Source organism: Halyomorpha halys, unplaced genomic scaffold (assembly GCF_000696795.3).
Source record: "Halyomorpha halys isolate HHAL.00 unplaced genomic scaffold, Hhal_1.1 Scaffold722.1, whole genome shotgun sequence".
Taxonomy (NCBI): Eukaryota; Metazoa; Arthropoda; class Insecta; order Hemiptera; family Pentatomidae; genus Halyomorpha; species Halyomorpha halys.
The window spans coordinates 98,488-121,894 of NW_027110068.1; the positions used below are offsets into that span (position 1 = coordinate 98,488).

Genomic DNA, 23,407 nt, shown 5'->3' on the forward strand with positions numbered 1-23,407 from the left:
AAGAGACTCATGAATTGCTTTGTAAGATTTATCTTGGGTTCCCTAGGCGCTCTCAAATCTCCCACTGGTATACCGAGTTGAAGTGCATACCTATACAACCTTTATCCAACCTCCCGAAGGCAATACCTCCTTGGTGTTTTCCTATTCCAAGTTTTTAAAATCAAAAACCTACCTATATCCTAGATCTCCTCACTCTTCGTTCATCCATCCACTCATTAAACACCAGATCCCAACCGATTGATTCATACATGCCCTCCTATAGAACCGTCTTCTTTAGCAAATCCTTCGTCATACGTGCAACCTCCTTCTGGAATTCTCTTCCCATCTCCATTCGTCAGTCCTCATCCATTCTTTCCTTTAAACAACACTTATTCCTCCACTGATTGTATAACCAAACCTCCACATCATTGTAATCAAATAAATAGTCATATATTGATTAACATTATAAACAGTAGTAAAGCCAATATACCAACGTAATTTCATTCCATTATCTGAAAATTTGAAAATGCTTGCCAGATAAAAATTTTAATGTATGAACCATGTATTTATTCTTAGGAGACATATGTCCCAGAATAAAATTATTTTTTGTTTCATTTCATTTCAAATATAGCAAACAACAACTGTCACTATAGACGAATAACAACTAGGAAACATACAAGCTATTAGCTATATATAATGTTGGTGTTGTAGGTTTTAAGGTTCAACAGTTCACATACAAGGTGTATGCATGTGGCAATTAGCTGTCATGGTATTTCTATCATCTGTTAAATAGATTCTAAAATTACAATATAACTGCCACTAAAGCTAATTTCATAGTTTATGTGATTGTAGTGTCTGCAACAGCTACTGGCATGGCTGTTGTGATTACCTGAACTTACTCCCTCCTATTCTGTGCATGAATTTGTTGTAAATCAAAAATCTGCTCTCGCAGGCAAGATTCAAATAAGTAGTCTCCTATTGAAATGACTTGGAATTTGATGTATATAACTATGAAGAAATGTAGCCATTACAGGATTACTAAGAGTTGATTTCAAAAATATAGGCTTAGGGTTAGGGACGGTTGCATTGCACCATCACAGTTTAAACTAATTATAGTTTAAGATTAGTGAAATCTCGGGTAAATTCAATAATTATCCGTTATACCAGTGAAGTTAACCTTTAAATCTGGTAGTAAACTTTACCAGCCAAACCTAAATCTACGTTTAAGTATGTAATCATACAAGGGAACTTCTATAATTCCAGTTGGATCAGTTATCTGGCAAAGGCGTATTGTATTATTCTGTTTCTTTCCAAATTCAATGAAACTGATTTGATCGAGATAGACTATTTGACTGATGACAAAGGCTTCTAAGAATTTGTTTCTCAGGTAATAATGAAAAAAAAAATGTTGCTTAGTCCAAATCATTTTTTACAGTGGTCGGATGAATAATATTTTTAGAAATTTTGACTAAAAAAGTTAATAATAATGATTTGTTCCCATAGATGAAATTTGATAAAAGGATTTCCTTATTTGTTCTAATAAACTATGATTCACTGATTAAAAATTGCTACAGTTCTGTGGTAACTATAATATCATAAATATTAGTTACCTTAGCTGTGTATTAGTAATGGAATGAAAAAATGGAAAACTTTGATAAATACATTAAAACATAATCATTATGAAGTTCAACCAATATTTAATTTGAATTTTCGAGAATAATAGCATGATCTACTGACAGTTATCTCAGTTTCAGTTTGCCTTGGAAACCTGGTTAACAAAACTGTTGTAGACCAGATGTTTCTGGACCTGTTGGTCGCTAAGTTATCAGAGTTTTACTAAACTGTTGGACAAATCCAAGTTATTCAAATCTTAGTTTTACCGGAGATTGGTGCAACCGACCCTTAGGATGTAAGAGGTTCAATCATTTGATATCTGCCTGTTTGATGCCTATCTACTCATCAGTTTAGCATTTTGTTGTTGTTGTAATTTCTTCATTATATAGCCCACAACTTTTTATATGCAGCTTATTATTGTCTAGAGTTAATCTCCTTTAATTCGAATTCTCTCTTGAATGACAGTTTTGGTGATAAATAAAATGAAGCTAAAAATATTTCCTAGAACTAAAAATAATTGTTCTGTTATCAGGATTGAAAATTACTGGTTTAAATTCAGAGCATTATTTGAAGCTGACCTATGATATCTGATGTTTTTGCCTTAATATCATCATTAATCTTCCCATTAGCATTTGAATTAACTTATGATCTGAGACATAACACCGGGAAACCTTCACTCAAAATAAATTTCAATCCTAAGTAATTTGTACTTGACTGTTGATTTATGATGTGGTTATGTTTTATTTATTTACACATCTAATGTTTCAGTCCAACTCTTTAACATACTCAGAGCTAGACTTATGTAAAAGCATTTACAAAATTCCAGGACTTTGAATACATGTGTATTTTGTAAATATTCTGTGCTGATCTTCATGTAAATCCATGTTATGTTTATCTTTCTACTTTAATTGGTTTAATGTTATTGAAATGCTCAATTTATCCAATAGATTATTGGATAAATTGATGTATTAGAACATTATTTGTATATAACTAAAAAAGTATACATATTTTGTTTTATGATTTATGTAATGATATGAAGCATATTAATTGATTAATGTTTTTTTAATTGGATATAGCTGTGTTTTAAATTCCCTACAAAACAAAATAAAAATCATTGATATCGGATTATTATTGCCAAAGATATCTTATTGAAATTTTCACCCTGGTTTTCTAATGTATTTTTGAAATATTTAGGAAGTTTCTTTTTGAATTCTGTCCACTTTTGTAAGATAAAGGCTATGTTTTACATAAAAACTCTGAGGATCATTTCTTAAACACATGTTGCTGGTTAAAATATGTATTGTATTGTGTATTTTGTTGAGATACTTGATGGCTGGCAGTGCTTTGGAAGGTTTTACATCCAACCATTTAACTTTCTCACAGTAGAAATTTTGCATTGTGCTTCTTCCACTCTGGATATGTAGTAGGTTTTCAAATGACTTTGTTTGATGATATCAAGTTGAAGATTGAGAATCATAAACCAACATTCCAGGTTAAGAAAATCAAGTAATTTGTTTGAATATATGTTAAATAAAGTTACGAAAAGCACTATAAATTTAACAACATTACATTTAACTTAAAAATGAATAGAATAGTAATTAAATCTTATGTTACCTAAACATTGTATATCAATATTCAATTTTAACTGAATTCATCAATAATTTAGGTCAAACTTTCTATTGGGTTCGTTTAATTTATATTTATATATGCACAAGTCTAGTTATAGAAAAGCATTACTGGGTTAGCAGGTAGCTTTATGAGAAAATGTAAATGAAGGATTTTAAACTATGGAGGAAAAAAAAAGAAAAAAAGATGTATATAGTAAACATAGAAGGATGAAAAAGGCACTTTCCCAGAGACAAGAACAAAGTGGAAAAAAAATCTTTGTTATTTCTTTCTTCCAAAATTATTAAGTTACTTCTTACTGTCCGAGAAGCTAAAAGGAATTATTTACATGACAAATATGTATATTATATTCCTTCCTATTCTTTTGAGATATGAAAATGAGAGTTTTGGAAATTGAAGTATTTTGTGGAACATTGGATCTTATAAAAGATCAAACAGGCAGTGAATTTCAGAAGTCTAAATGTAGAATAGCAGGTTGCTCCCTGACCAAATCACTTCCTTGCACAATCTTTAGTCTAGAAACTTTACTTCATCACCAAGTATTGAACCCAAGACTCTTCATGACCTATAAGTGATTTTTTTTTTCTAATTTGTGTGGAATGCTGGTTGGCTTTGTATTTGTTAAATAAAACGGTAGTATTAATATCACATCATTTGAAGTGAGTATTTAATGTTTATGGGTGAAATGAGAAACAAATCGCTTAAAAGGTAAAGTTTTATATTGATGTGTACGTAGGATTTTTATTTTTATCTGATCTTTTAGATCTAGATTTCGACTCGAAGTTCAGTCGGAGGAGTCATGTAAATTTCATTATTGGTATCAAACCTCCAGAACTGTTATACATTGTTGTAATCTACAGTACTAACTTTACTCTTCATTTTAATAAATTTTTATTAGTGACCCTGAGAGAGGCAACTTCACGTCTCAATATTGATGTATATCACATCTTAAATGATATTGATTTTGTAATATAATATTAGGTTACCTATTTCTGAACATTAATATACGTGGCTTCTGTAATATTCCATTTGTAATTTTTTGTTTGTTTTAATAAGCTACTATCTAACTAAACAGGAGTAGTGAGGTTAAAAATTTGAATTAGGATGTTATATCGCAAGTTATCATATTTATGATAAGAAACCCTATCAATATTTATTGTTACAGTGACTGTTATAGTACCTCCCGCTTTGACACTCGATAAACCATTTCAAACTGTAGTCATAGGTTTTTATTTACCTCATCTCAGCCAAAGAGAAAATTAATTTGAGATTGTCATGGTATAAGAAGTTACATGTGGAAGAATATTATTGAGTAGTTTTATAATATCCTTGTCAATGTTATTAGAGAGGTAGCCATGGCCAAGATGGACCAGATCAGCAGCAGAAAAATAGCCATTCCTCCTTCCTATTTACTGGAATTCCAGTTGCTGTTCTTTCAAAGACACATCACCTCTTTATTGTTTATCTTTCAGTTAACTGTATCAATAAACATGGAGAAAATGGTTCTGTGATCAATCTGTACTTGCAGATCTGTTAGTTCATTATTTTATAGGAAGAGATTCAGAAAATGTTTAATTATATTTAAATTTAGTGAAAATTTTTTTTTCAAACAAACCTAGTATTTATTTATTAACCTAAACCTCTAAATATTTATGTAAATAAAGACCCATTTCCTAGTCATACAAATCTCAGGATTTCAAAAATATTTTATCTTGCTGAAAATGGTTTCTCAGGTGTTATTGAAATAAAAGTACCTTCACGCACTATGGAAGTTGAAGAATTAGCTTGTATGTTTACCTTAACAATGAGGCCAGTGGTATGATACAGGTTTATTGAGAATTGATGTCCCAACTGACATTCACACTTGCTGGATCCTCCTAGTTGATTGTATCCAGAAGTTAGTTGAGGTGTGCGGACAGCCTTTAAAAAAATGGTGAAAAAACTAACCAGGAATATACAACTTTGAAAATTTGAAATACAAAAAAGGACTCTTACATTTTCATCCTCATGTTGTCAGATGAAGATAGTAACCTATCTATTCTGGTAATGGAAAACATAATTTCTAAGTGTACAGAAGTATTCTGACTTACGCTAGAAGATTTGTTTTATAATTTTTTCAACTGAATGGCCTTCTACAAAATAATCTTGCCTGGACTGACTAGAGCCATGAAATATTGACATATTTAACTAATTTTATTTTCAATAGAAATATTGGTCTACTTAAACAAAACTCTCACTTTTATTTAGGGGATACTATTGTTCCTTGATTATTAACATGGCTAATCTTTTAATTGCTAAGTAATTTTAAGATACTTATTTTTTAGCTTCTAGAATAAAAATTAGGTTATACTTTAATTAAATCTTATTTCTTTTTGTAATAAAACTATTAAATACTAATTTTGTATAGATAGGTTATTTTTTTATATATTGTCTAGTTTGTATACTGTTGAGTTTCTCAATTCTTAAAAAGTACCTAGAGTATAGGAATAATAGTTCCTTAAGGAGAGACTCTTTTCCTTGTTATATTTTAATATAAGACTTTTTAAAAAATGTAAGAGTAAATTGCAATCCTGGGTATGAACAATTTCCTTACTATATTTTACTACATTTTAAAAAATTTTCCGACTACAAAACTGTAAATGGAACATGACAAATGGTCTGGATTTCACATCTGTCTCCCTCTTTGAGAATAGCCCTTATACCATGTGTGTGAAACTAATAAATAATTAGTAGATTCTACTTTATTATTTTTTTTTTATTAACATATAGCCCATCTTCTCCTTCATTACACCTTTGCCTTGTTTATTGTAAGTCTAAGCAGAGAATTTTCTTATTGAAAAATATTGTAATTAGCTAGCAATTATTTACTTCTAATATTTGATTATATTTTATTTCTGTATAAGATTGGTAAGTAACCTTGAACCTGTCAATAAATATTAAAATTAGTGAAGTATTTTGTTTTTTTTAATGACAATAGGAATAAGCATAAAATCAACAGTAAATTGGTTGATAAAGTGGGGAGAGGGAGGAGAGTAAAATAGCTTTGAATTGTCAACTATGTAAGAAAATAGAGTAATAATAAAAATATTATTTGTAAAAAATTGCTCACTAATTAAAATTTACAAACAAGGCTTCCTAGTAAATTGAAAAAAAGTAGAAATTTATTTGTTTTTTTAATATAATGTAATATTTTGATTATTATTTCCAAATCTTTTTTATATAAATAAAATATAATGATGTAAATCAATGTTTGAAAGGGGAAGATTTTTACTCCTCTTCAAATTGAAATTAATTATTAACTTATTTATTAATCAGGGGAAAATAAAGATAGTAAAGAGGACAAATAAAAAATTGCCTACAACTTTTGAAGGCTTTATTGCATTCAATGGGATGAACTTCATCATGTCCAAATGTAGTGACAGTCATTTAGCTAATTTATGAGATTGAAGAGAAAGTGGTTCTGCATCACATTCATTCAAAACATTTAAGAACTGAAACACTAGATGTTTGGAGAACTAGGTCTCTCTGAAAAATGTCAAAACTCTGTATTTTATACAATCCTTATTGTTCCTCATCATGTCAAATAAAATAATTGATAGTGAAAATGACTGTGATCTTCTTATGTAGAATAGTCTTCGGAGTGCTACCAATTGACTATTTGTTTGTAATTTCATGTACAATACATTGCTTATGCAATATATTGACCTGTTTTATTGTTTTAAATGTAATACTTAATTTTATTGATTAAAATGTGCATAAAATGTGGTCAGGAAGAATATTGATCCAATAGTAAATTTTGTGAAATTAACTTTATTGTGTTGGCGGGCTTTAAAATGCGTTTAGTAGATGTTTCTCTGTCATTTTAATTTTTGTTAAAAATTCACCAAGTGAGGAGTTTTCTTAAGTACTATTATGCCGATTTACTAACATGCAGTAAATTCATTTATAAACCCTCCAACACAATGAAATCAATTTCAAAAAATTTTACAGTTGCATCATTATTCTTCCATAGCAGTGATATTTTCAAGTCTACAATTACTGTAAACAACTTTTTAAAGTACTATCTCATGAAATATTTTGCCATATTTACTTTATTTAATTAATTAACAAAGACATTTTGTACAAAAGTTAAAATTCATGTTTAATCTTATATAATACATATGCTTATTTTTTTTGTTTGTAGAATGAGGAAAAGCTCAGGCCTCAACAGATTCACAAGATGGTGGAATATTTCGAAAGGAAAGGCTCATCTACTGAACCAAGGGAGTATTTACGGCAACTGCGATCTACTTGTCAAGCTAGAAGAGGAGGTAGAGGTGTAAGTGCTAGACTTCTTGTGTGTGAGGGAGCAGTGAGCAGCAAACTTCAAATATTTGACAAGAAATAAAGGCTGAAAAATTGTTTTTTTTTGTGTCGATCAAGAATCAGCAGTTTCATAAAGGAATTGTTTCTAAAAGACAATAAGCACAAGAAGGCTTTATGTTTATTTTTAAGCTGGAGTACGTGTTTCATTTGTGGAACATTCAAATGAGTCATTGTTCAGTTTCTCCAATCTATATTTGATAATAGCTTACTTTAATAACTGGTTATAACACATATGATATTTGATAAGATTGATTCCTTTTAACAAAAGAGAAAATAAGAGTAATAGAGAAAGTAATATATTATTTCAAGATAAAAAAACAAAACGAAAATATGTGAGTTATAGTGGAAATAAATAATAGCCTAAGTTTTATTACTGTATGTTTTTATTATTTTTTAATGAAATCTTGTAACAAATTTATGCCTTTTTTTTTTTAATAGGATATACATTTGAATTTGTGACTGAACTCAATTGGTTCTTTCTTTGTTGATTATAATTACATGTTACTTTTTAATAGTGGTTTGTATTTTGTTATATGGTAACATACATAGTAAAAGTGCAATTAATAGAATATTTGTACATTTTAAGTAAATGTAAATTATATATTTATATACATTTCTATTATCTCTTGTTTCTTTTCTTTTTCTTTTTTTTTTTTTTAGTGGAAAGGGAAGTCTGCCTCAGTATTCATCTCATAAAAATGCCTTTATTCATACTCTTTTAATCATATTTAAACCCACAATTATTATTGTACACTTACAGATTTTATATTTTTATTTGAATCAGAAATTTATATTATCTCATTCCTTTATCCTTTTATTACTTCCATCCATTGTTATAAAAATTCATTTAAATCTTTAAAAAAAATATTTTTAATAATATTAGGACTCTATATGGAAATAGTGATAATTTAAAATGTAATTCTTAAAACAATAAGAATAAGATTTGTACATATTCTTTAAATAGGTCAGATGTAAATCCAAAAAAAGACTGACTTGTGTATAAAGAAAGTGACTTATTATAACATTATTTTCTGCAAATAACAGTGTATGTTATCATCCTTTCTTCATGTAATATATTGTGTATATTTTCAAGTTGATTTCTGTATTAACAGTGAAGGGGTAAAATTGTAAATAGTTCTTTTTTATGTATCAGCATCCTTTAGTAATATGAAACCACCTGCTCAGTGTTATAACATCCAAATTAAGTTTGCGAGATAGTTTCAAATGTTTTGTTATATTAAAATTTTATTGCTATTATATTTGTACACTGATATTTTCTTTTTACTAAGCATTTATCTCTTAATATTAGATGTTTTGTACCATGTTAACTCTATTCAGTAAAGTAACGTATTCCTACTAAATTTTAACGCATTTTAAGTAAGATAGTTGGTTCTGTAATATATTTATTGCAAGAATTAGTTGAATCATACAATTAATTTATCATTAAGAATTTACACTTTTGACTAATGGTTTGTTTTTAAATGACTTTGGAGCTTGAATCTACAGTTAACTTAGTGAAACTTTATTGCTTTCAACTTAATCTTTATTCCATGTTAATTTTTTTAATGTTTTCCTTTGGTTACTTGTAGTTTAATTCTGTTGAGGGAAAGCTGCAGTAACTATATATTTTGTTTCATAACAGTAAACTTATCCTGTTTTAATCATATTTCTGATTTAAAATTAATACAAGTGTTTCAATATTTTTAATTATATACCTTTTTGTAGAGGAAAAAGAAAGAAAAAAGAAGAAAGATAGCTTTCCTATACAAATACTATTTTTTTTTTTTTTTTTTGTGAAAATTGTTTTATTTTAAATTCAAGAGTTCCTATGCCTACCTTAGAAAAGAAAAACAAAAAAAAAATAACAGAGTTTGAATGGTTAATTTCTATAACTTTGGAGAAAATTTTAGATTTATGTCAAAAGTATTTCTGCAGTATTATTGTAATTTGCTAAATAACTCCGTCTTCCTTTTTAATGCCAAGTGTTGTTGCACTGTTATAAATAATGCCAAAGGACCTAAATGCCCCATAAGTTTGTATATATAGGTATAAAATATTTTATTTTCAGTAATCAAAAATTGTGAAGAAATGGGAAATTTAACTTGGGACTGACCATTCTTTGTTTTTCTGTTGTAATACTGTTTAGTATTGATGTAATGTCTAAATGGTATTTTTTTAGACTAATTAAAAAATATTATGCATATGCTTTTTATATAATATATAGATATATATTTATGATCTAGTCAAATTGTCGAGGGTGCAAAGGTTTTTCTTTTTTGAATTTGTAGGTTCTAAAGAAAATAGACATTTAGGCATGTCTACTCATACTATGTCTATTTATTAAGTGACTTGGGACACTCCTGAGTGCAATAATATTGCAAAAAGCTCAAGTGAATCTAGGTGCCTTTTTCTCCGTCTGTTATAATTTAACTGAGGAAAAGTTTTTCTTTTTTTTTTCTTTTTTATTGTTTGTAAATCTTTGTAAATTTGTAATGTATGTGAAGGTTGCATTGGGAAGTGTATAAAAAAGAAAAAAAAGACAAAAGGACTGCCCTTAATTCTAAAAATAAGGTTTTGTTTTTGTTGTTTTTTTTATGTATAAATAAAACCTGTATACTATTGTTAATAAATTTAACATATAAATTCATTAATTATTTAGAAATAAATTGTTCCAAGTTTTTGTTGGTTTTATTCCAAACTGCTTCTTCCTTTTTCATATATATTCCTTTAAAAAAATAATATGAAATTTATCGAAATTTCATCAAATATTAAATTTACAAGAACCAAGTTTTCAATAATGAGCGAGAAAATAGGCTGGAACGAAGCCTGGGATATGCAAATTAAGTTAAATCGGTAACTGCGCCCTAAGAGACTCAGAGAATCAGACGTGTTATTGATGACTTTCAACAAAGGGTCGTTCATTTTAGAAAGAGAAAGAAAATAATGTTAAATTAGGGTTTGAATTTTTTAATTTATGATGGGATTATAATTGTGAACAAGTTAAAGTCTTATGTTTTCATTTATTAATTTGGCTATTAACTTCGTTTAATTGCATTCAAAATTGTCGTAATGGAAAGTTAAAGGGGAGGGCTTTGATTAGGTTAGTTTGTGCGAGTATGGGAGGCTCTTGCATTCCATTGGTTAATCAGTAGCTGTAATGATTTATGTTTTAAAATCCCTCGACCCCTGGTAGAGATCGCATTTAGTTAGCCAGGAGGGTCGGGATCGGTCGTAATTCTTCCATAAATTTGATAAAACTCTTTTAATGGATTATTAGAATCGTGGCAGCAATGGCTCAATAGAGAAGGTATCACACAAGCCTAGCCTACCAGTTTAAGGCCTTAAGTTATCGTTTTATTTTTATTATGGAATGAAGGCTGTATAAGTGTAATTGTTTTTCGTAATGGCCAGGACATCTGAAGTGAAGTGCTAGGATTGACTTATGTGGATTAATGTTGTGCATTGTGTGCTCTGAGATGGATAAGTTAACCTTACAATGGGATTGAAGGATCGTATCAACAAAAGGCATAAACCTTCGTTTCTCACATCAATGGATCCGGTGGTGTCATTAAAACCGGACATTAATTATTTTCTTCCTATGTAATGACTTGAAGAAACGATAGTTCATTTCATGCTTCTGCTATTGTGTTAGTTGGTTTTATATGATAAGGAAGACTTGTTTGTTTTTTAAGTTGAAAATAATAAGGTATGTGAATTTTATCATACATTTATTGTTACATTTAATTTTGAATAATTATTATGTCTGGTGAACAACATTAAAGAATATTGGGAATAAATATCATTAATGAATAAATATGTTTAATTGAAAAGTGAATGTGTTTAGTTGTCATATTTTGTTTATAGGATTGTTGCTTTATTGTCTATTATGAAAATCAGTTTCAACTATGCTTATTTTTACTGATAACATAACCAATTTAAAGGTATTCTTCAGCTATAAGAGCTTTAATACATATAAAACCCATTGAAAGGTCATTCTTAGTCTCAGCCATTATTTTTTAATAATGTTTATGAATTCTTAAGTTACCTGATATATTGTTATTATTATTTTTTTTTAGTTTATATTTGATCTTGATCTTCCATTAACCTGTTATTCGCTTTGTATTTGTCATGTGACCGAAGCATTAGGTATCAAATTGAAATTTTTGTTATCAGTTTAACATCACTTACTTCGAATTTATAGATAATTATCTTAATTTTTTTATAAGATTGGTCTATAGTTGAGTTGTCTTTTTTGATGGTTTGTATTCATTGAAAGTATTATCAATAGTTATCAAAAATTCCATTCATTGCGTGCACAAACTGTCCATGTTTTACTTCAATTAATTAGCTAAAAGCGAAATTTAAAAGTCAATTTATTACATATCTATTCTTAAGCTCGTTTTTTGTGTATTGCTATGCTTGCACTTTTTGTACATCTTTGTTGTTTCTAAGATTTGTTTTTTTAAATTCTTTTAATTTTTAGTTTATGTTGATTGTTATTGACAATAGCAAAATAAAAATAATATATAGGTATATTTATACCTTTTTCTGCATTATTTGTATACTATATTAGTAATCCATGCTTAATTTTTTTTAAACGATATCTTAGACTTTATTTTCTATAGATTACTTTTGATATATAAGTTGTTCTATCTTTACGTGGTCCTATTCAATATTTAAGTTTTGAGTTTCATTAACCTTGCTACATTATTCTGTTGTAACTCAATTAAAAATCATTTCATTATCATTAATCATTAAATTGTTATGATTTTGTACCTTAGAATCTAAATCAATGTTTGCTTGTAGATGCCTCGATGAACATTTATGCAAGATATGCCAGCACTAGAAGATAATATTGATATAATTTTTGTATAATATAATAAACATTTTCATTGTTAGTCCATTGAAAAAAAAATCTATTTATCGTTATAAACTTCTTATTTTAGAGGATTAATCTGAAATAACTAATACATCATATGTTCTTTTTGTATCCAAATGAAGTATAAATTTGATGATTTTTTAATTTCAGTTATGGAACTAATTTATTTTCTGAGAAATAAATTTATAAAGTAATTTTTAAAAATAAAAAGATTTTGTAGCATAAAAACAGTTAATTTTTTACCTATGTTGGGAATTAAAATTTTAGTAACAGGATATTATGATGTACTGAGGATGATTAATTAATGTGATACTTAATATAGCTAACATGGACAATTAATCAGGTACAAATATTCTATCAGACTGCTGTTACACTTTTAACTTATGCTATAGAAAATAAATTATATATTGTAAAGAATTTGTTTTAAAAATTGAACTCTTAGATCGGAATATTGCTCTGTAAGATCAGTATTGCCTTTTTAAATAGAAAGATGAGTTACTATTAAATTCCTTGTTAGTAATAAGTAAGGTGAATTTCAGATCACAACATCTTTGGTCAATTCTTTAGCTTCTTTTGCTTACCAGTTAGCAACTTTTCTCTAAAACGTAATTTGTTTGATAGATTGTGAAAAGCATCTAAATCTCTCGAATGAATATCACAAGATTCATGAAAGAAAAATATTATTTTAAAAATCATTAACCATTGGCTATCATTTTTTGTCACTGTTAACATTGAAGAAACCAAATGTCTTTTATTAAACTGAAAACACATATTTTCCATTGCTACCTTAGATATTGAAAGAATCAAAGTATATTATTATTTCTATTTGAACTTGAAAATTTTGCGTTTAAGAACATCATGATTAGTTCATTGATATTTTTCTCCCTTGCTCAACCAAAACTGAGAGAAAGGGAAGGATTAAAGATTTGGACTGTAGATAAAAGTAATTTAAAGATGTTAAATCAATGAGACCGAGTTTTATTTTTTACTGATAAACAACATATAGTGGTTGGAATGCTAAATTGAGTTAGCCTGCCCTCAAAACTTAATTTTGATTTTTTTTTGTCTGTTGTATCACATAAATAAAACATTAATTTTTCCTAATAACTTTATTTATAAATAAAGTTTATAAGACTTAATTATTAGATATTATCTAATTTTGTTATTTTATCAAAACATGCTTCAAGCTTTTTATACAGTTTATCTGATGTAAAAATTTTGAATTTTCTTTTAATGAAAGATAAAAATCAAGAGGAAATAAATTCCTGAAAGACTTGTATCATATCATCAGTTTTAAACTCTCAGGTTTTTATAATATACTCCAAGGTTTTCAAAAAAAATAATATCTTGCTAAAAGGTTTGGTGGATGCTGAAGAGCTTCAGTTTAAAGCTTTCCCTATTTTAAAATGTATTATCAAAGGTTGGTGTGATCTTGGATTTAACCTTATCCAAAGATGCTACTGGATAGAATATCTATTCTCAATTTGAAATATCATTTATCAGCTACTGTGCCAGTACTCTTATCAGAGGAACTATGGAAAGTTAGAGATGTAATAATCTATACTTGCTGCCATGGTGACAATAGGTGCACTCAATAATCCCTATAACATGATTAAGAGTTGTAGAAGACTACAATGCTGTACTGAACAAACACAATACAATAAAGTAAGCTTTTAGTGGGTGCTGGGACAGTACAGTGTACCATGGTGTGAAGAAATTGATAAATTGGTTAGGATAGGCTCTGAGGGGATTCTAATCAAGCTAGAGGCTCTTTGTATTATCAGCTTAAGCTATCTAAAAAGAAGTAAAGGCGGCTTTACTTTTGGACTAAAAAGGTGAATATTATTGGCTAACTAAAAACACTTCTAGAAGGGCCCTATAAAAATAAGCAAAATGCTATTCCAGTTGGAAAGGAGCTCATGAAGAAAATAGCTGGGATATATACAGGTTGTATAAGTTAATAAGAACATTGTAAAATTAATAAAAACAATTTTGACCACAAGTTGACAGGATCACCTCTCTATAGATTCTATCATACTGAAAATGAAATGGCCTGTCATATCATCTGCTGCAAATGCAAATATGTTCGCAAGTTTGAGGTTTGCATGGATCACATTGAGTACCCTAGGCAGCGTCAGCTGATCAATCACAGAGCTTATTCAGATTCACAGAATTTAGTGAAATTGTTTTAAACAACCTACTGATAAGACGCACAATAGACCTTAAAGAGCAAGGTATTTCAAGCCAAACAAAAAATAAGTGTACCTATCGTTTATTTTTGGAGTATACTAATTCTTCTTTAGCTTTGTTCAATTTTAAGGCTATTTAATGTGAAGAAAGATTATTTTATTAAATCAAGGTGGGCTGATTTTTTTTTCATTTTCAATCCCTCTAACAAATAATTTCGATAAATTAGAAATTAAATAGCATTATGTGTAAACTTTTAAGTCCATGGAAAAATAATCTGTTTTACCGGTTAATTGTTACTTTATCATATTTATTTATACATGCTCATTGTTTCCGCTCATCAGGCCTTCTTCAAATTAAGTTATCTAGAAGGACTCAAAATTGCATTAAACTCACCTGACACTTATATATACTGATATCAACTCATTTAGTTGTCTAATTCATTATTCGAAATTACTATATGATCATTGGAACATAAACAAATTTATTAATTTATATCGCTATTTTAAATTTGACATATATCATTTGTATAATATGTTAATTGAGGTATCAGTATAAATTTCAAAATATTTCAATATAATTTAACCTGATATTGATATCTAGTTTAAAATCATGCCTAAAAAAAAACCCTCATCTTTGATAAACCACCTCTTTATCTCTTTCACGTCTAACCTGACAAAATAATCACTACTAATTACTACATATTGATTAGCTTTTTAAGGTTTGAATTCTAGAAATTTTCTAATATTGGTGTAATTATAAAGCATATTTATGTCCTCAATGGCCCATTATTAATACCCACTGATCGCTTTTTCCAAACAAAACAATTTTTTTTCAATGGTTCTTTTTATTGTTTTTACAATCACTGTTTTATTGATTTCTGTTCATTACATTGTGCTAGTGTATAAATGATGTTTTCATAAACAATTTTTTCTTCTCCCCTTTTCATAATTTAGCTGATTGTTTATATTATTATTATGATTGGCCTAAGCCTGTAAAAATCTCAAAGGAGCAAACAATGCAAATTGTAACATAATTAATCATGAAGTTTTATCAGTTAGACATGACCGTGACTCTATTTTCACTTATGTTTTTGGTTTAACAACATACCTTCTTCTGTTCTTTCCTCGATCGTCTCTCAAATCAGTTATAATCAATTTACTCTTGTGTATAATTACAGAGGAGTGAGGGATATCCATTCTGTTTTATATGACAATATTAGAAAAGTAAAATAGAGTTAATTATTGATTTTTTAAAAATAATAACTGTAAGTAAAGAGTTATTTACGTAAGCTCTTTGTATAGGAAAAAATATTGTTTTTAAAATTTTAATTTTGTCTTTTATTGTTGTTTTTTTCTTGTTAACTCCTATATCAACTTGTGCATTCTATAACTGTGGTAGATATTTTTTGTTTTTATCTTTTAGATTATATTGTTCAATTGCTAAATATTAGCTTTTAATTATAAGAAGATGGTCTGGGTTACAGTAAAAAAAATAACAAATAGTTTATAACTATTTGTTCTTATATTTATAATTATTTATTCTTATATTTAAATTTTTACAGTTTACTATATATACATATATTAGCTCTTAATATTTAACCTAAATTATTTCTAAAAATTCCTAATTTTTATTTATTTATTTCACAATTTATATTAATATTGTTGATTTCAGATGATTGGAAGGCACATTAGCTAAGTAAACCACAATGGAGGAATATGTAACTAGAATTGGTGATGTTACAATTCAGCGAGTTATACCAGGAGGGGCTGGCCCCCCTGTTGAGCCAGTTCGGGTTATGGAAAGTGAAGAGCTTCTAAGAGCCGTTAAGCAGGAGCCATTAGATGATGAGGAAGAAGAAGAGGAAGAGGATGAAGGAGGAGAAGAAGAAGCTCAGGAGGGTGAAGATGAAGGGAGAGAACTTGAAGGGGATAAAGAAGAAATCAGAGTAAAAGTAGAAGTAGAAGAGGAAGAAGATGTTGCTGATGAGTCTGAGAATACACAAAATGATGACAAGGAAGTCGAAGAAGAGGAGGAAAAAGATGATGATGAAGATAACGAAAGTAGTAAGAGAAAAGCAGATGGTGATGAAGACTCAGAAAGCAAAGCGAAGAAAAAGAAAAGTGAGTATTAATTATTAAAAATAGGATTGATTCTACTTACTGTTAATCAATTTTTTGGACCGATAGTTTCAAATATTTTCTTTAGAGACTGTAGCAGGTTTCTGTTGGCTTGAAGGAGATAAGTTATTTTAATTGCCCTTAAATTATTTTATTAGAATTTAAATCTGGTGGCAATCTTTTATAAATATTTTATCATCCAGTTTGTGGTATAATGGATGAATATATAGAAAATGATTCTTCAGTATATTTTTGACCCAAATAAGTAATAATTTATAACGGCATTTTACATATATTAATGGCTTGCTTCACTGTGGTGCTTGGAACATTTCCACTAGCTTTATGAAGAACACAACTAAAGGTTTTCTCATTTTGAAAAATTACAACGTTGGCTACTTTGCATCGTATATTGCCTGCTCTTGTCAGTTATTGTAATAAATATTAGGTACTCTGAACTGTCAGTCACAGGCTCTGAGTGTTCTACTATTTTTGAGAGAATTTTCTTTCAACTGTTATTTAACTAAGAATATTGGTGACAAGAGGGATGTTAGTTTTATCATTCGGGTTGGTTCATTCTTTTACTATTATGTTACTTTATTAAATACCTCTTTATATTTTTATATCAGCTATCAATTTTATTTATTAATGTCTTGTTCTTTAAGAACCTCAGACTATTACACGAACTCCTTAAGTGAACTAAAAAATTCTGTGTTGTATCTTATATTCACAATATTTTTTCATATTATTAATATTTGATCAGCTAATCCTGCCTGATATTTTTCTAACTAAATTAAGGTTATGTGATAGAAGTAGGCATGCACCCCTTAATTAAAGAATTCTTGCTTTTATTTCACTTGCTAATATTTATATGTTAATAATTTGGTTGTAATTGTCTATTAAGTGGAAAATGAAGGAGATGCTGATAAAAAGAAAATATCCAACCTGAGAAGAAACATAAGGGAAGTTATGGATGAGGCTCAGTTAGATGAAGCAACTCTTGCTGCCCAACGACAGGAAGCAGAACGTCTTAGGCGAGTTCAAGATCAACAGAAATATTTAAGAGAGGTTAGTGTTTTTTTATTTTATAGAAGTGTATGAGTTAGTGAAAATGAAATTGGTTTAAAGTCAGTTTTTATTTTTCTGGGAGAAATTGAATATTTTGTTAATATACTTCAATGATACACGTATATCACTTAAGTACATAATATATGTATAATATACATGTATCAGTTAATTATCTCATTGGTTCAAATAATCCTTACATGTAAATGCTCGTGCATAACTTTATTATAATTTATTGAAGGGTAATATATTTTACTAATACGAATAAAAGAGAAATAATTTGTTAGGCAAGTTGAATCATATTTATATTTTTGAATGGAATATGGTCCGGGTCCGGTCAAAAAAACTCAAATAGTAGATAATTATACTATTTTATTATTATTACTATTTAAAATAGTATAATTATCTACTATTTGAGTTTTTTTGACCGCACCCGAACCATATTCCATTCATCTATACACACAGTCAATCAATAATCTTCCAGTATTTATATTTTGTTGGTAAAAAATCTTCTAACTTGATATTTCTGGAATTCAAAATTATTCTTTTATTGCTAATTATTGTAGTATTTTTGTGTTCATATATATCAGATGTTTTGTGTATTTTTTGTTGTTTATTTGCCTCAATAGAAATATCCCAATTAGGATAGGAAGGACTGATTATCCTACTGTTTTAAACTGTTTTAACCTAAGGGAAAAGATCGTAAGTTGGTCCATGACTACTTGGGAGATGCAGGTACTGTCCAACATCCCTAATCCTCTTGCCCATTTTTGATTTTTTTAATATATCCAACACAGACTACTGACATTTATTTAGTGACAAGCTGACATATAAATGCTAGATATTCTGGATAGTTCTTTTTCTGTTTTGCAGAGCTGCAGTCTTCAATCGTTCAACACTCATAATACCATCTTGCTGGGAATGTGTTTAATTTTTAATACAGGTGGCCCTCGACTTTCGCACAATTCGCTATTTCGTACATTTTTAAAGATTCAACTGTAAGAGGAGAAACAAATTTTGTTTTGCTGTTTTTTATATTTCCTGAATAAATTTGAGGTCATCCAGTTGACATTAAGCATCCCTAAAACATAGATGAGCGTATACTCTACTGAGATCCCTTTCTCTCTTTCTTATTTAACTGAACCCCACTTAACTGAGAGCTCTTGCTTCTAAATGATGCTATAGAAAAAAAAATGATAAGGAATTTACTTACTTAATTCAGTATTAGTTAATTTTGCGGAAAAATGCATGGATTTCATGGTATTAAAGAAAATAAAATGATTAAAGATAAATATTTTAAACTTTCAATTTTTTTTTTATATCTCTGGGAAAATTGTAGGTCACAAAGTTGTAATTTGTAATAAGATTTCCAAAGAACATATATGAGGGAATTTTCAAAACTCTTCACCGAGATCCTTTTCTGGTTTCTAATTGACTGAATTGTTCAGAATTAAAAAAATAATTAAGAAGGCCTGATCTATATGTAATATTTTTTTTCTATATTTTTGAGTAATACTAGTTTGAATATTGATTACTAGTTTAAATATTGATTATAGCAATCTGCTGGCCACCTTTGGTGAAATTCTTTGTTTTTTTTATATTTATTCTCATTTAAAGGATTCTTATTTTATGATGTGGTACTTAAATGTATTTTAATTTTCAGGTTCAGCGTCAAATACAACTAAATAAACAGAACAGCAAAACTCAAAGCCGTGTGATCTCATTGCTTCAGGGCGGCTCAACATCATTACTAAAGTCAAGTGCTGTTTCTAGTAGCAATAGCAGTAGCAACAGTAGCGCTCCAAGTACTGTTCTCGTTAAGCTTGGCTCTGGGCAACAGCAAGCACTTAACAGGAAGGTAATTATAACAATTGTTTGCCATACTATTTTTTCCACCGATTAATAAAATTTTTCTTTTCTGTTGCGTGCTACTCTGATAAATGAAAAATTATTGTCGAATACTCACTCATATAATCAATTATAAATATTATAAACAGGGAAGAATTATTGAGAACAATGGCAAAATTATAAATGCCAAAAAATCATTTCGATTTGACAGGAATGACCCTAAACTGTAGTAGATCCTTGGTAAAAGTGAATGCTGTATTATGGTATGGTATAAACAAGGAAGAATTACTGAAAACAATGGTGAAATTAGAAATCCCAGAAAAACTTATCACTTTGGCTGGAGTGATCCTAAACTGTAGTAGGTCTATTGTAAACATGAATGGTTTATTGTCAAAGGATTTTGTAGTCAGAGAGACGGGCTGAGGCAAGGAAATCCATTGACTCCTACTTTTTTTAACTAGGGCTCCACATAAATGAACATAAGACTGTTTACATACTAACTTTAAGAAAACCATGTGGAGGAGATAAATTTGTTGAAATGGAAACCGCACCCTAAAAGCAGTTAAAACGTTTAAGTATTTGGGTGCACTAATAACTGATAATAATAAAATGGCAGGGAAAGTGAAAGAAAGGAAATAGAACTGAAAGCCAGTGGGATTAGATGCTGCTTTGTCATGTGAAAAATTCTGAATTACAGAGTCCTGTCCCATAGGATCATGAAAATGGTGTATGAAAAAGTTGTTAGACTTGTCGTCACCTATGGTTTTTAGACCTGGATGATATCGAAGACATCAGAAAGCAAACTGTTGGTAAGGGATAGACGCTTTTTGTGCAGGATCTATGGATCTACGGCCCAGTAAGTAAACATAGACAATGATGAATCCGCATTAATGAGGAATTGTGTCAGATGTTTGCGAAACTTGATTTGGTGTTGATTGTGAGAGGAAGCCAAATCAAATGGCTCGGTCATGTAACATGTATACCCAGAGAATCGGTCCCTAAGTGTTTACTAATTAGACATGGTTGAGGTGGCTGGATGGAGTGGAGAAAATATTGAAAAAGATGCTTAACAGGGATAGGAGAGAGTGAAGAAAGATTATAAGAGAGGCAGTTCTTGTAAGCAGTGTAACACCAATAAATATATAAAACGAGTAAATTAAAAGGAATAAAAAACATAATTTGCCAGACCCCTTTCTTGTTGTGGTACTAAATGTCCCAAAGAAAAGAATCATTATTATTTAACAAAATTAAGAATTGATTTGTTGCCGGACTAGTTTTACTAATAACAATAACTCTCTAGCATAGTATCTCTAAGTAATGTAACCACCTCTTGGTTCTGTTTTATTGGTAGTTAACACTATGAGATCTACTGTGGTCAGCTATATTTAACCTCTCTTAAAGTAAAAAACCGAGATTAAGGGTTTTTTAATTGAACCACTACTTCTTGTTTTTAGTAGATTCTCAATTTTTATCTACTCATTAGGAAAAAAAATTGTTTCTTATTTTTCTATGGAAAGAATCGGTAACCATTAACACTGTACTACAGGGTTAGTAATTCAATCGTTATACAATATAATGTTTACTGAAGTTATCTATCATAGCATCTAAGTATTTATTTACATTTCAAAAAATAAGTATTTATAAATAATCTGTCTTGATTGATATCTATATTTATTCATATTAAAAAAAATATATATATTTTTAAACATGATCTTTATTTAAATGCTTGGTTACAACTTTGATTGTTGGATTTAGTTCAAAATTGCTTAGGCTTGTTATATTTCAATTTTTTTTACTAATCCATTTTTTTTTTCAGACTCTTGAAGTTTTGAGAGGAGGAAAAACTATTACTACAGTAGAACCAGCCAGGCCTGGGATTACTAGGGTAACACCCAGTAATAGGCCGGCTATGGTAACGCCATCTGTTTCTATAGCTCCTGTTAAACCAATAGTTCCTGAAGGGCAAAAGAAAGGTAAATAATTTATCTTTTATGATAATTGTTTAATAAATCAAATGTTATTCTACAGAAATAGTTATTCTAAAGAAAGTCATATTTTTTCTTAAGTAAATTCTAAAATACAAAATGATTTGTAATTTTTTTATTTTGAAACTATTTATGAATTATATGTAAATGATCACTTTAACGTAAATTTATTAAATTATCGTAAATTTTCTGGTCCAACTCATTCTTTAGAAGAGAATCATTTTATTGTCTATATATTTTGTCAATGTATAGATAAAATTCCGATGATTTCTATGAGGCTTTGTAGGTATTCCAATTCAGTCATTGTCTGGAATGAAGTACTTATTACTTGTTACAACAACCTACAGGTAAACATGTTAGCTTAGTTGTCAGCAAGTTAAGAACTCTTCAGTCTTTGCGCAAACTACCATATTGGTTTGTTGCATTGGTCAAAATTTTGGTGATGTGCTCAGTTCAACAGTTGAGTGTTACATTTACATATGTGACAACTGCTGCTTGACATTGTCTTGCATGACACCTCTGAAGGGTGTCATGAATCTATTTGCATCACTGTGAATTTTAAATTTTTAATTACATTTAAGTCTTAGTACTAAAGCAGTCAAAAGTTTGTATTAAAACTTTTAAAAAAAATTGTATTATCATTTCATTAATTTGGTATTTTATTGGCAATATCTCTACTAGATAGCATTTATAGTGTAGTGATTTGTTTATTAAGTCGTATAGTTTAGTTTCAAAATTAGCACTAATTGATCCTGAATTAGTCATGACTTCCAATTGTGAAATGAGTTCTGGAATGAATAGTTGGGTATTTATTTTCTGATTTTTTCAATGTCTATTTAAAGTTGAACTCTAAAACATAACATTTACTCCATTTTCTTAGGATTGACAATTTGTAATTTACCATTTTCTTAGTTTTATTTAGAGCATACTAGTAAATAATAGTTGTTCGTTCTATTTTCTTGTGTTTTGACAAAATTAGATATCAACAAAAAAGTGTTATTAGGACATTTTTAATATTTGAAGTTCTAAAATATGATTGAGTATTGTAGGCAACTAATTTTGGTTCCTTTGCCTCCTTTGTATTGCCAAAGGACATGTTTATAGAACATGACAATATTCTGAGAGAGCTTATCCTTGGTAATATGGGTTATGGAATATGGCAATATTCTGAAAGAGCTTATTCTTGGCAACATGGCTTACAGAATATGACAATACTCTAAGAGAGCTTATCGTTGGTAACATGGCTTATTGAATTTAGCAATATTCTAAGACAGCTAATCCTTGATAGTAGATTGGTTATACTATGACAAAATATATAGAGAGGATACAGAGATATTCAGCTTGTTTTCTGTTTATTGCTTCATATTGCTCTTCACATGTTTTTATCTATTTTTTTTAACAAACAGTTTTATTAAACAAATTATATCATTAATCAAAGAGGAAAATAGTTGTATTTTATTGTACATTTTAACATTTCTTACTTTTTATTAGTAGCGTTTTTCTTTATTGGGTTTCATTTCATTTTTCTTTACTTAATTTTTATTTTGTAAAAATATTATTTAAGAAATTAAATTTCTTTAGTTCACATTTTTCTTTTCTTTTTTAATTAAACCTATTTAGACAATGATGAATCCGCATTAATGAGGAATTGTGTCAGATGTTTGCGAAACTTGATTTGGTGTTGATTGTGAGAGAAAGCCAAATCAAATGGCTCGGTCATGTAACATGTATACCCAGAGAAT

General features: G+C 28.8%; 2 protein-coding genes across 6 annotated transcripts in view; both read left to right on the plus strand.

Moving 5' to 3' along the window:
• LOC106685655 (dual specificity testis-specific protein kinase 1) overlaps positions 1-10,262 on the plus strand; it is a gene marked incomplete at its 5' end in the record, with an annotated part of 48,995 nt that extends 38,733 nt beyond the window's left edge. The window contains 1 exon segment of one of the 2 annotated variants that reach the window (XR_010843649.1): positions 7,403-7,541. Coding sequence is in view for 1 of the 2 variants with exons in the window: in XM_067048165.1 (XP_066904266.1) it covers positions 7,403-7,606 (204 nt within the window). 2 annotated transcript variants of the gene reach the window in all.
• Positions 10,263-10,492: 230 nt separating this feature from the next.
• The window catches only part of LOC106685653 (uncharacterized), a 49,445-nt gene continuing 36,530 nt past the window's right edge, over positions 10,493-23,407 (plus strand). For 2 of the 4 annotated variants that reach the window (XM_014428454.3, XM_014428456.3), the window contains exons 1-5: positions 10,499-11,290; positions 16,325-16,773; positions 17,672-17,835; positions 19,496-19,690; positions 21,497-21,653. In XM_014428454.3, coding sequence (XP_014283940.1) covers positions 16,359-16,773; positions 17,672-17,835; positions 19,496-19,690; positions 21,497-21,653 — 931 coding nt within the window. In that variant the 5' untranslated portion in view covers positions 10,499-11,290; positions 16,325-16,358. Of the gene's footprint in view, positions 11,291-12,680; positions 12,807-16,324; positions 16,774-17,671; positions 17,836-19,495; positions 19,691-21,496; positions 21,654-23,407 lie in introns of those variants that run through there. The other 2 variants (XR_001343878.3, XM_014428455.3) reach the window with 2 other exon arrangements.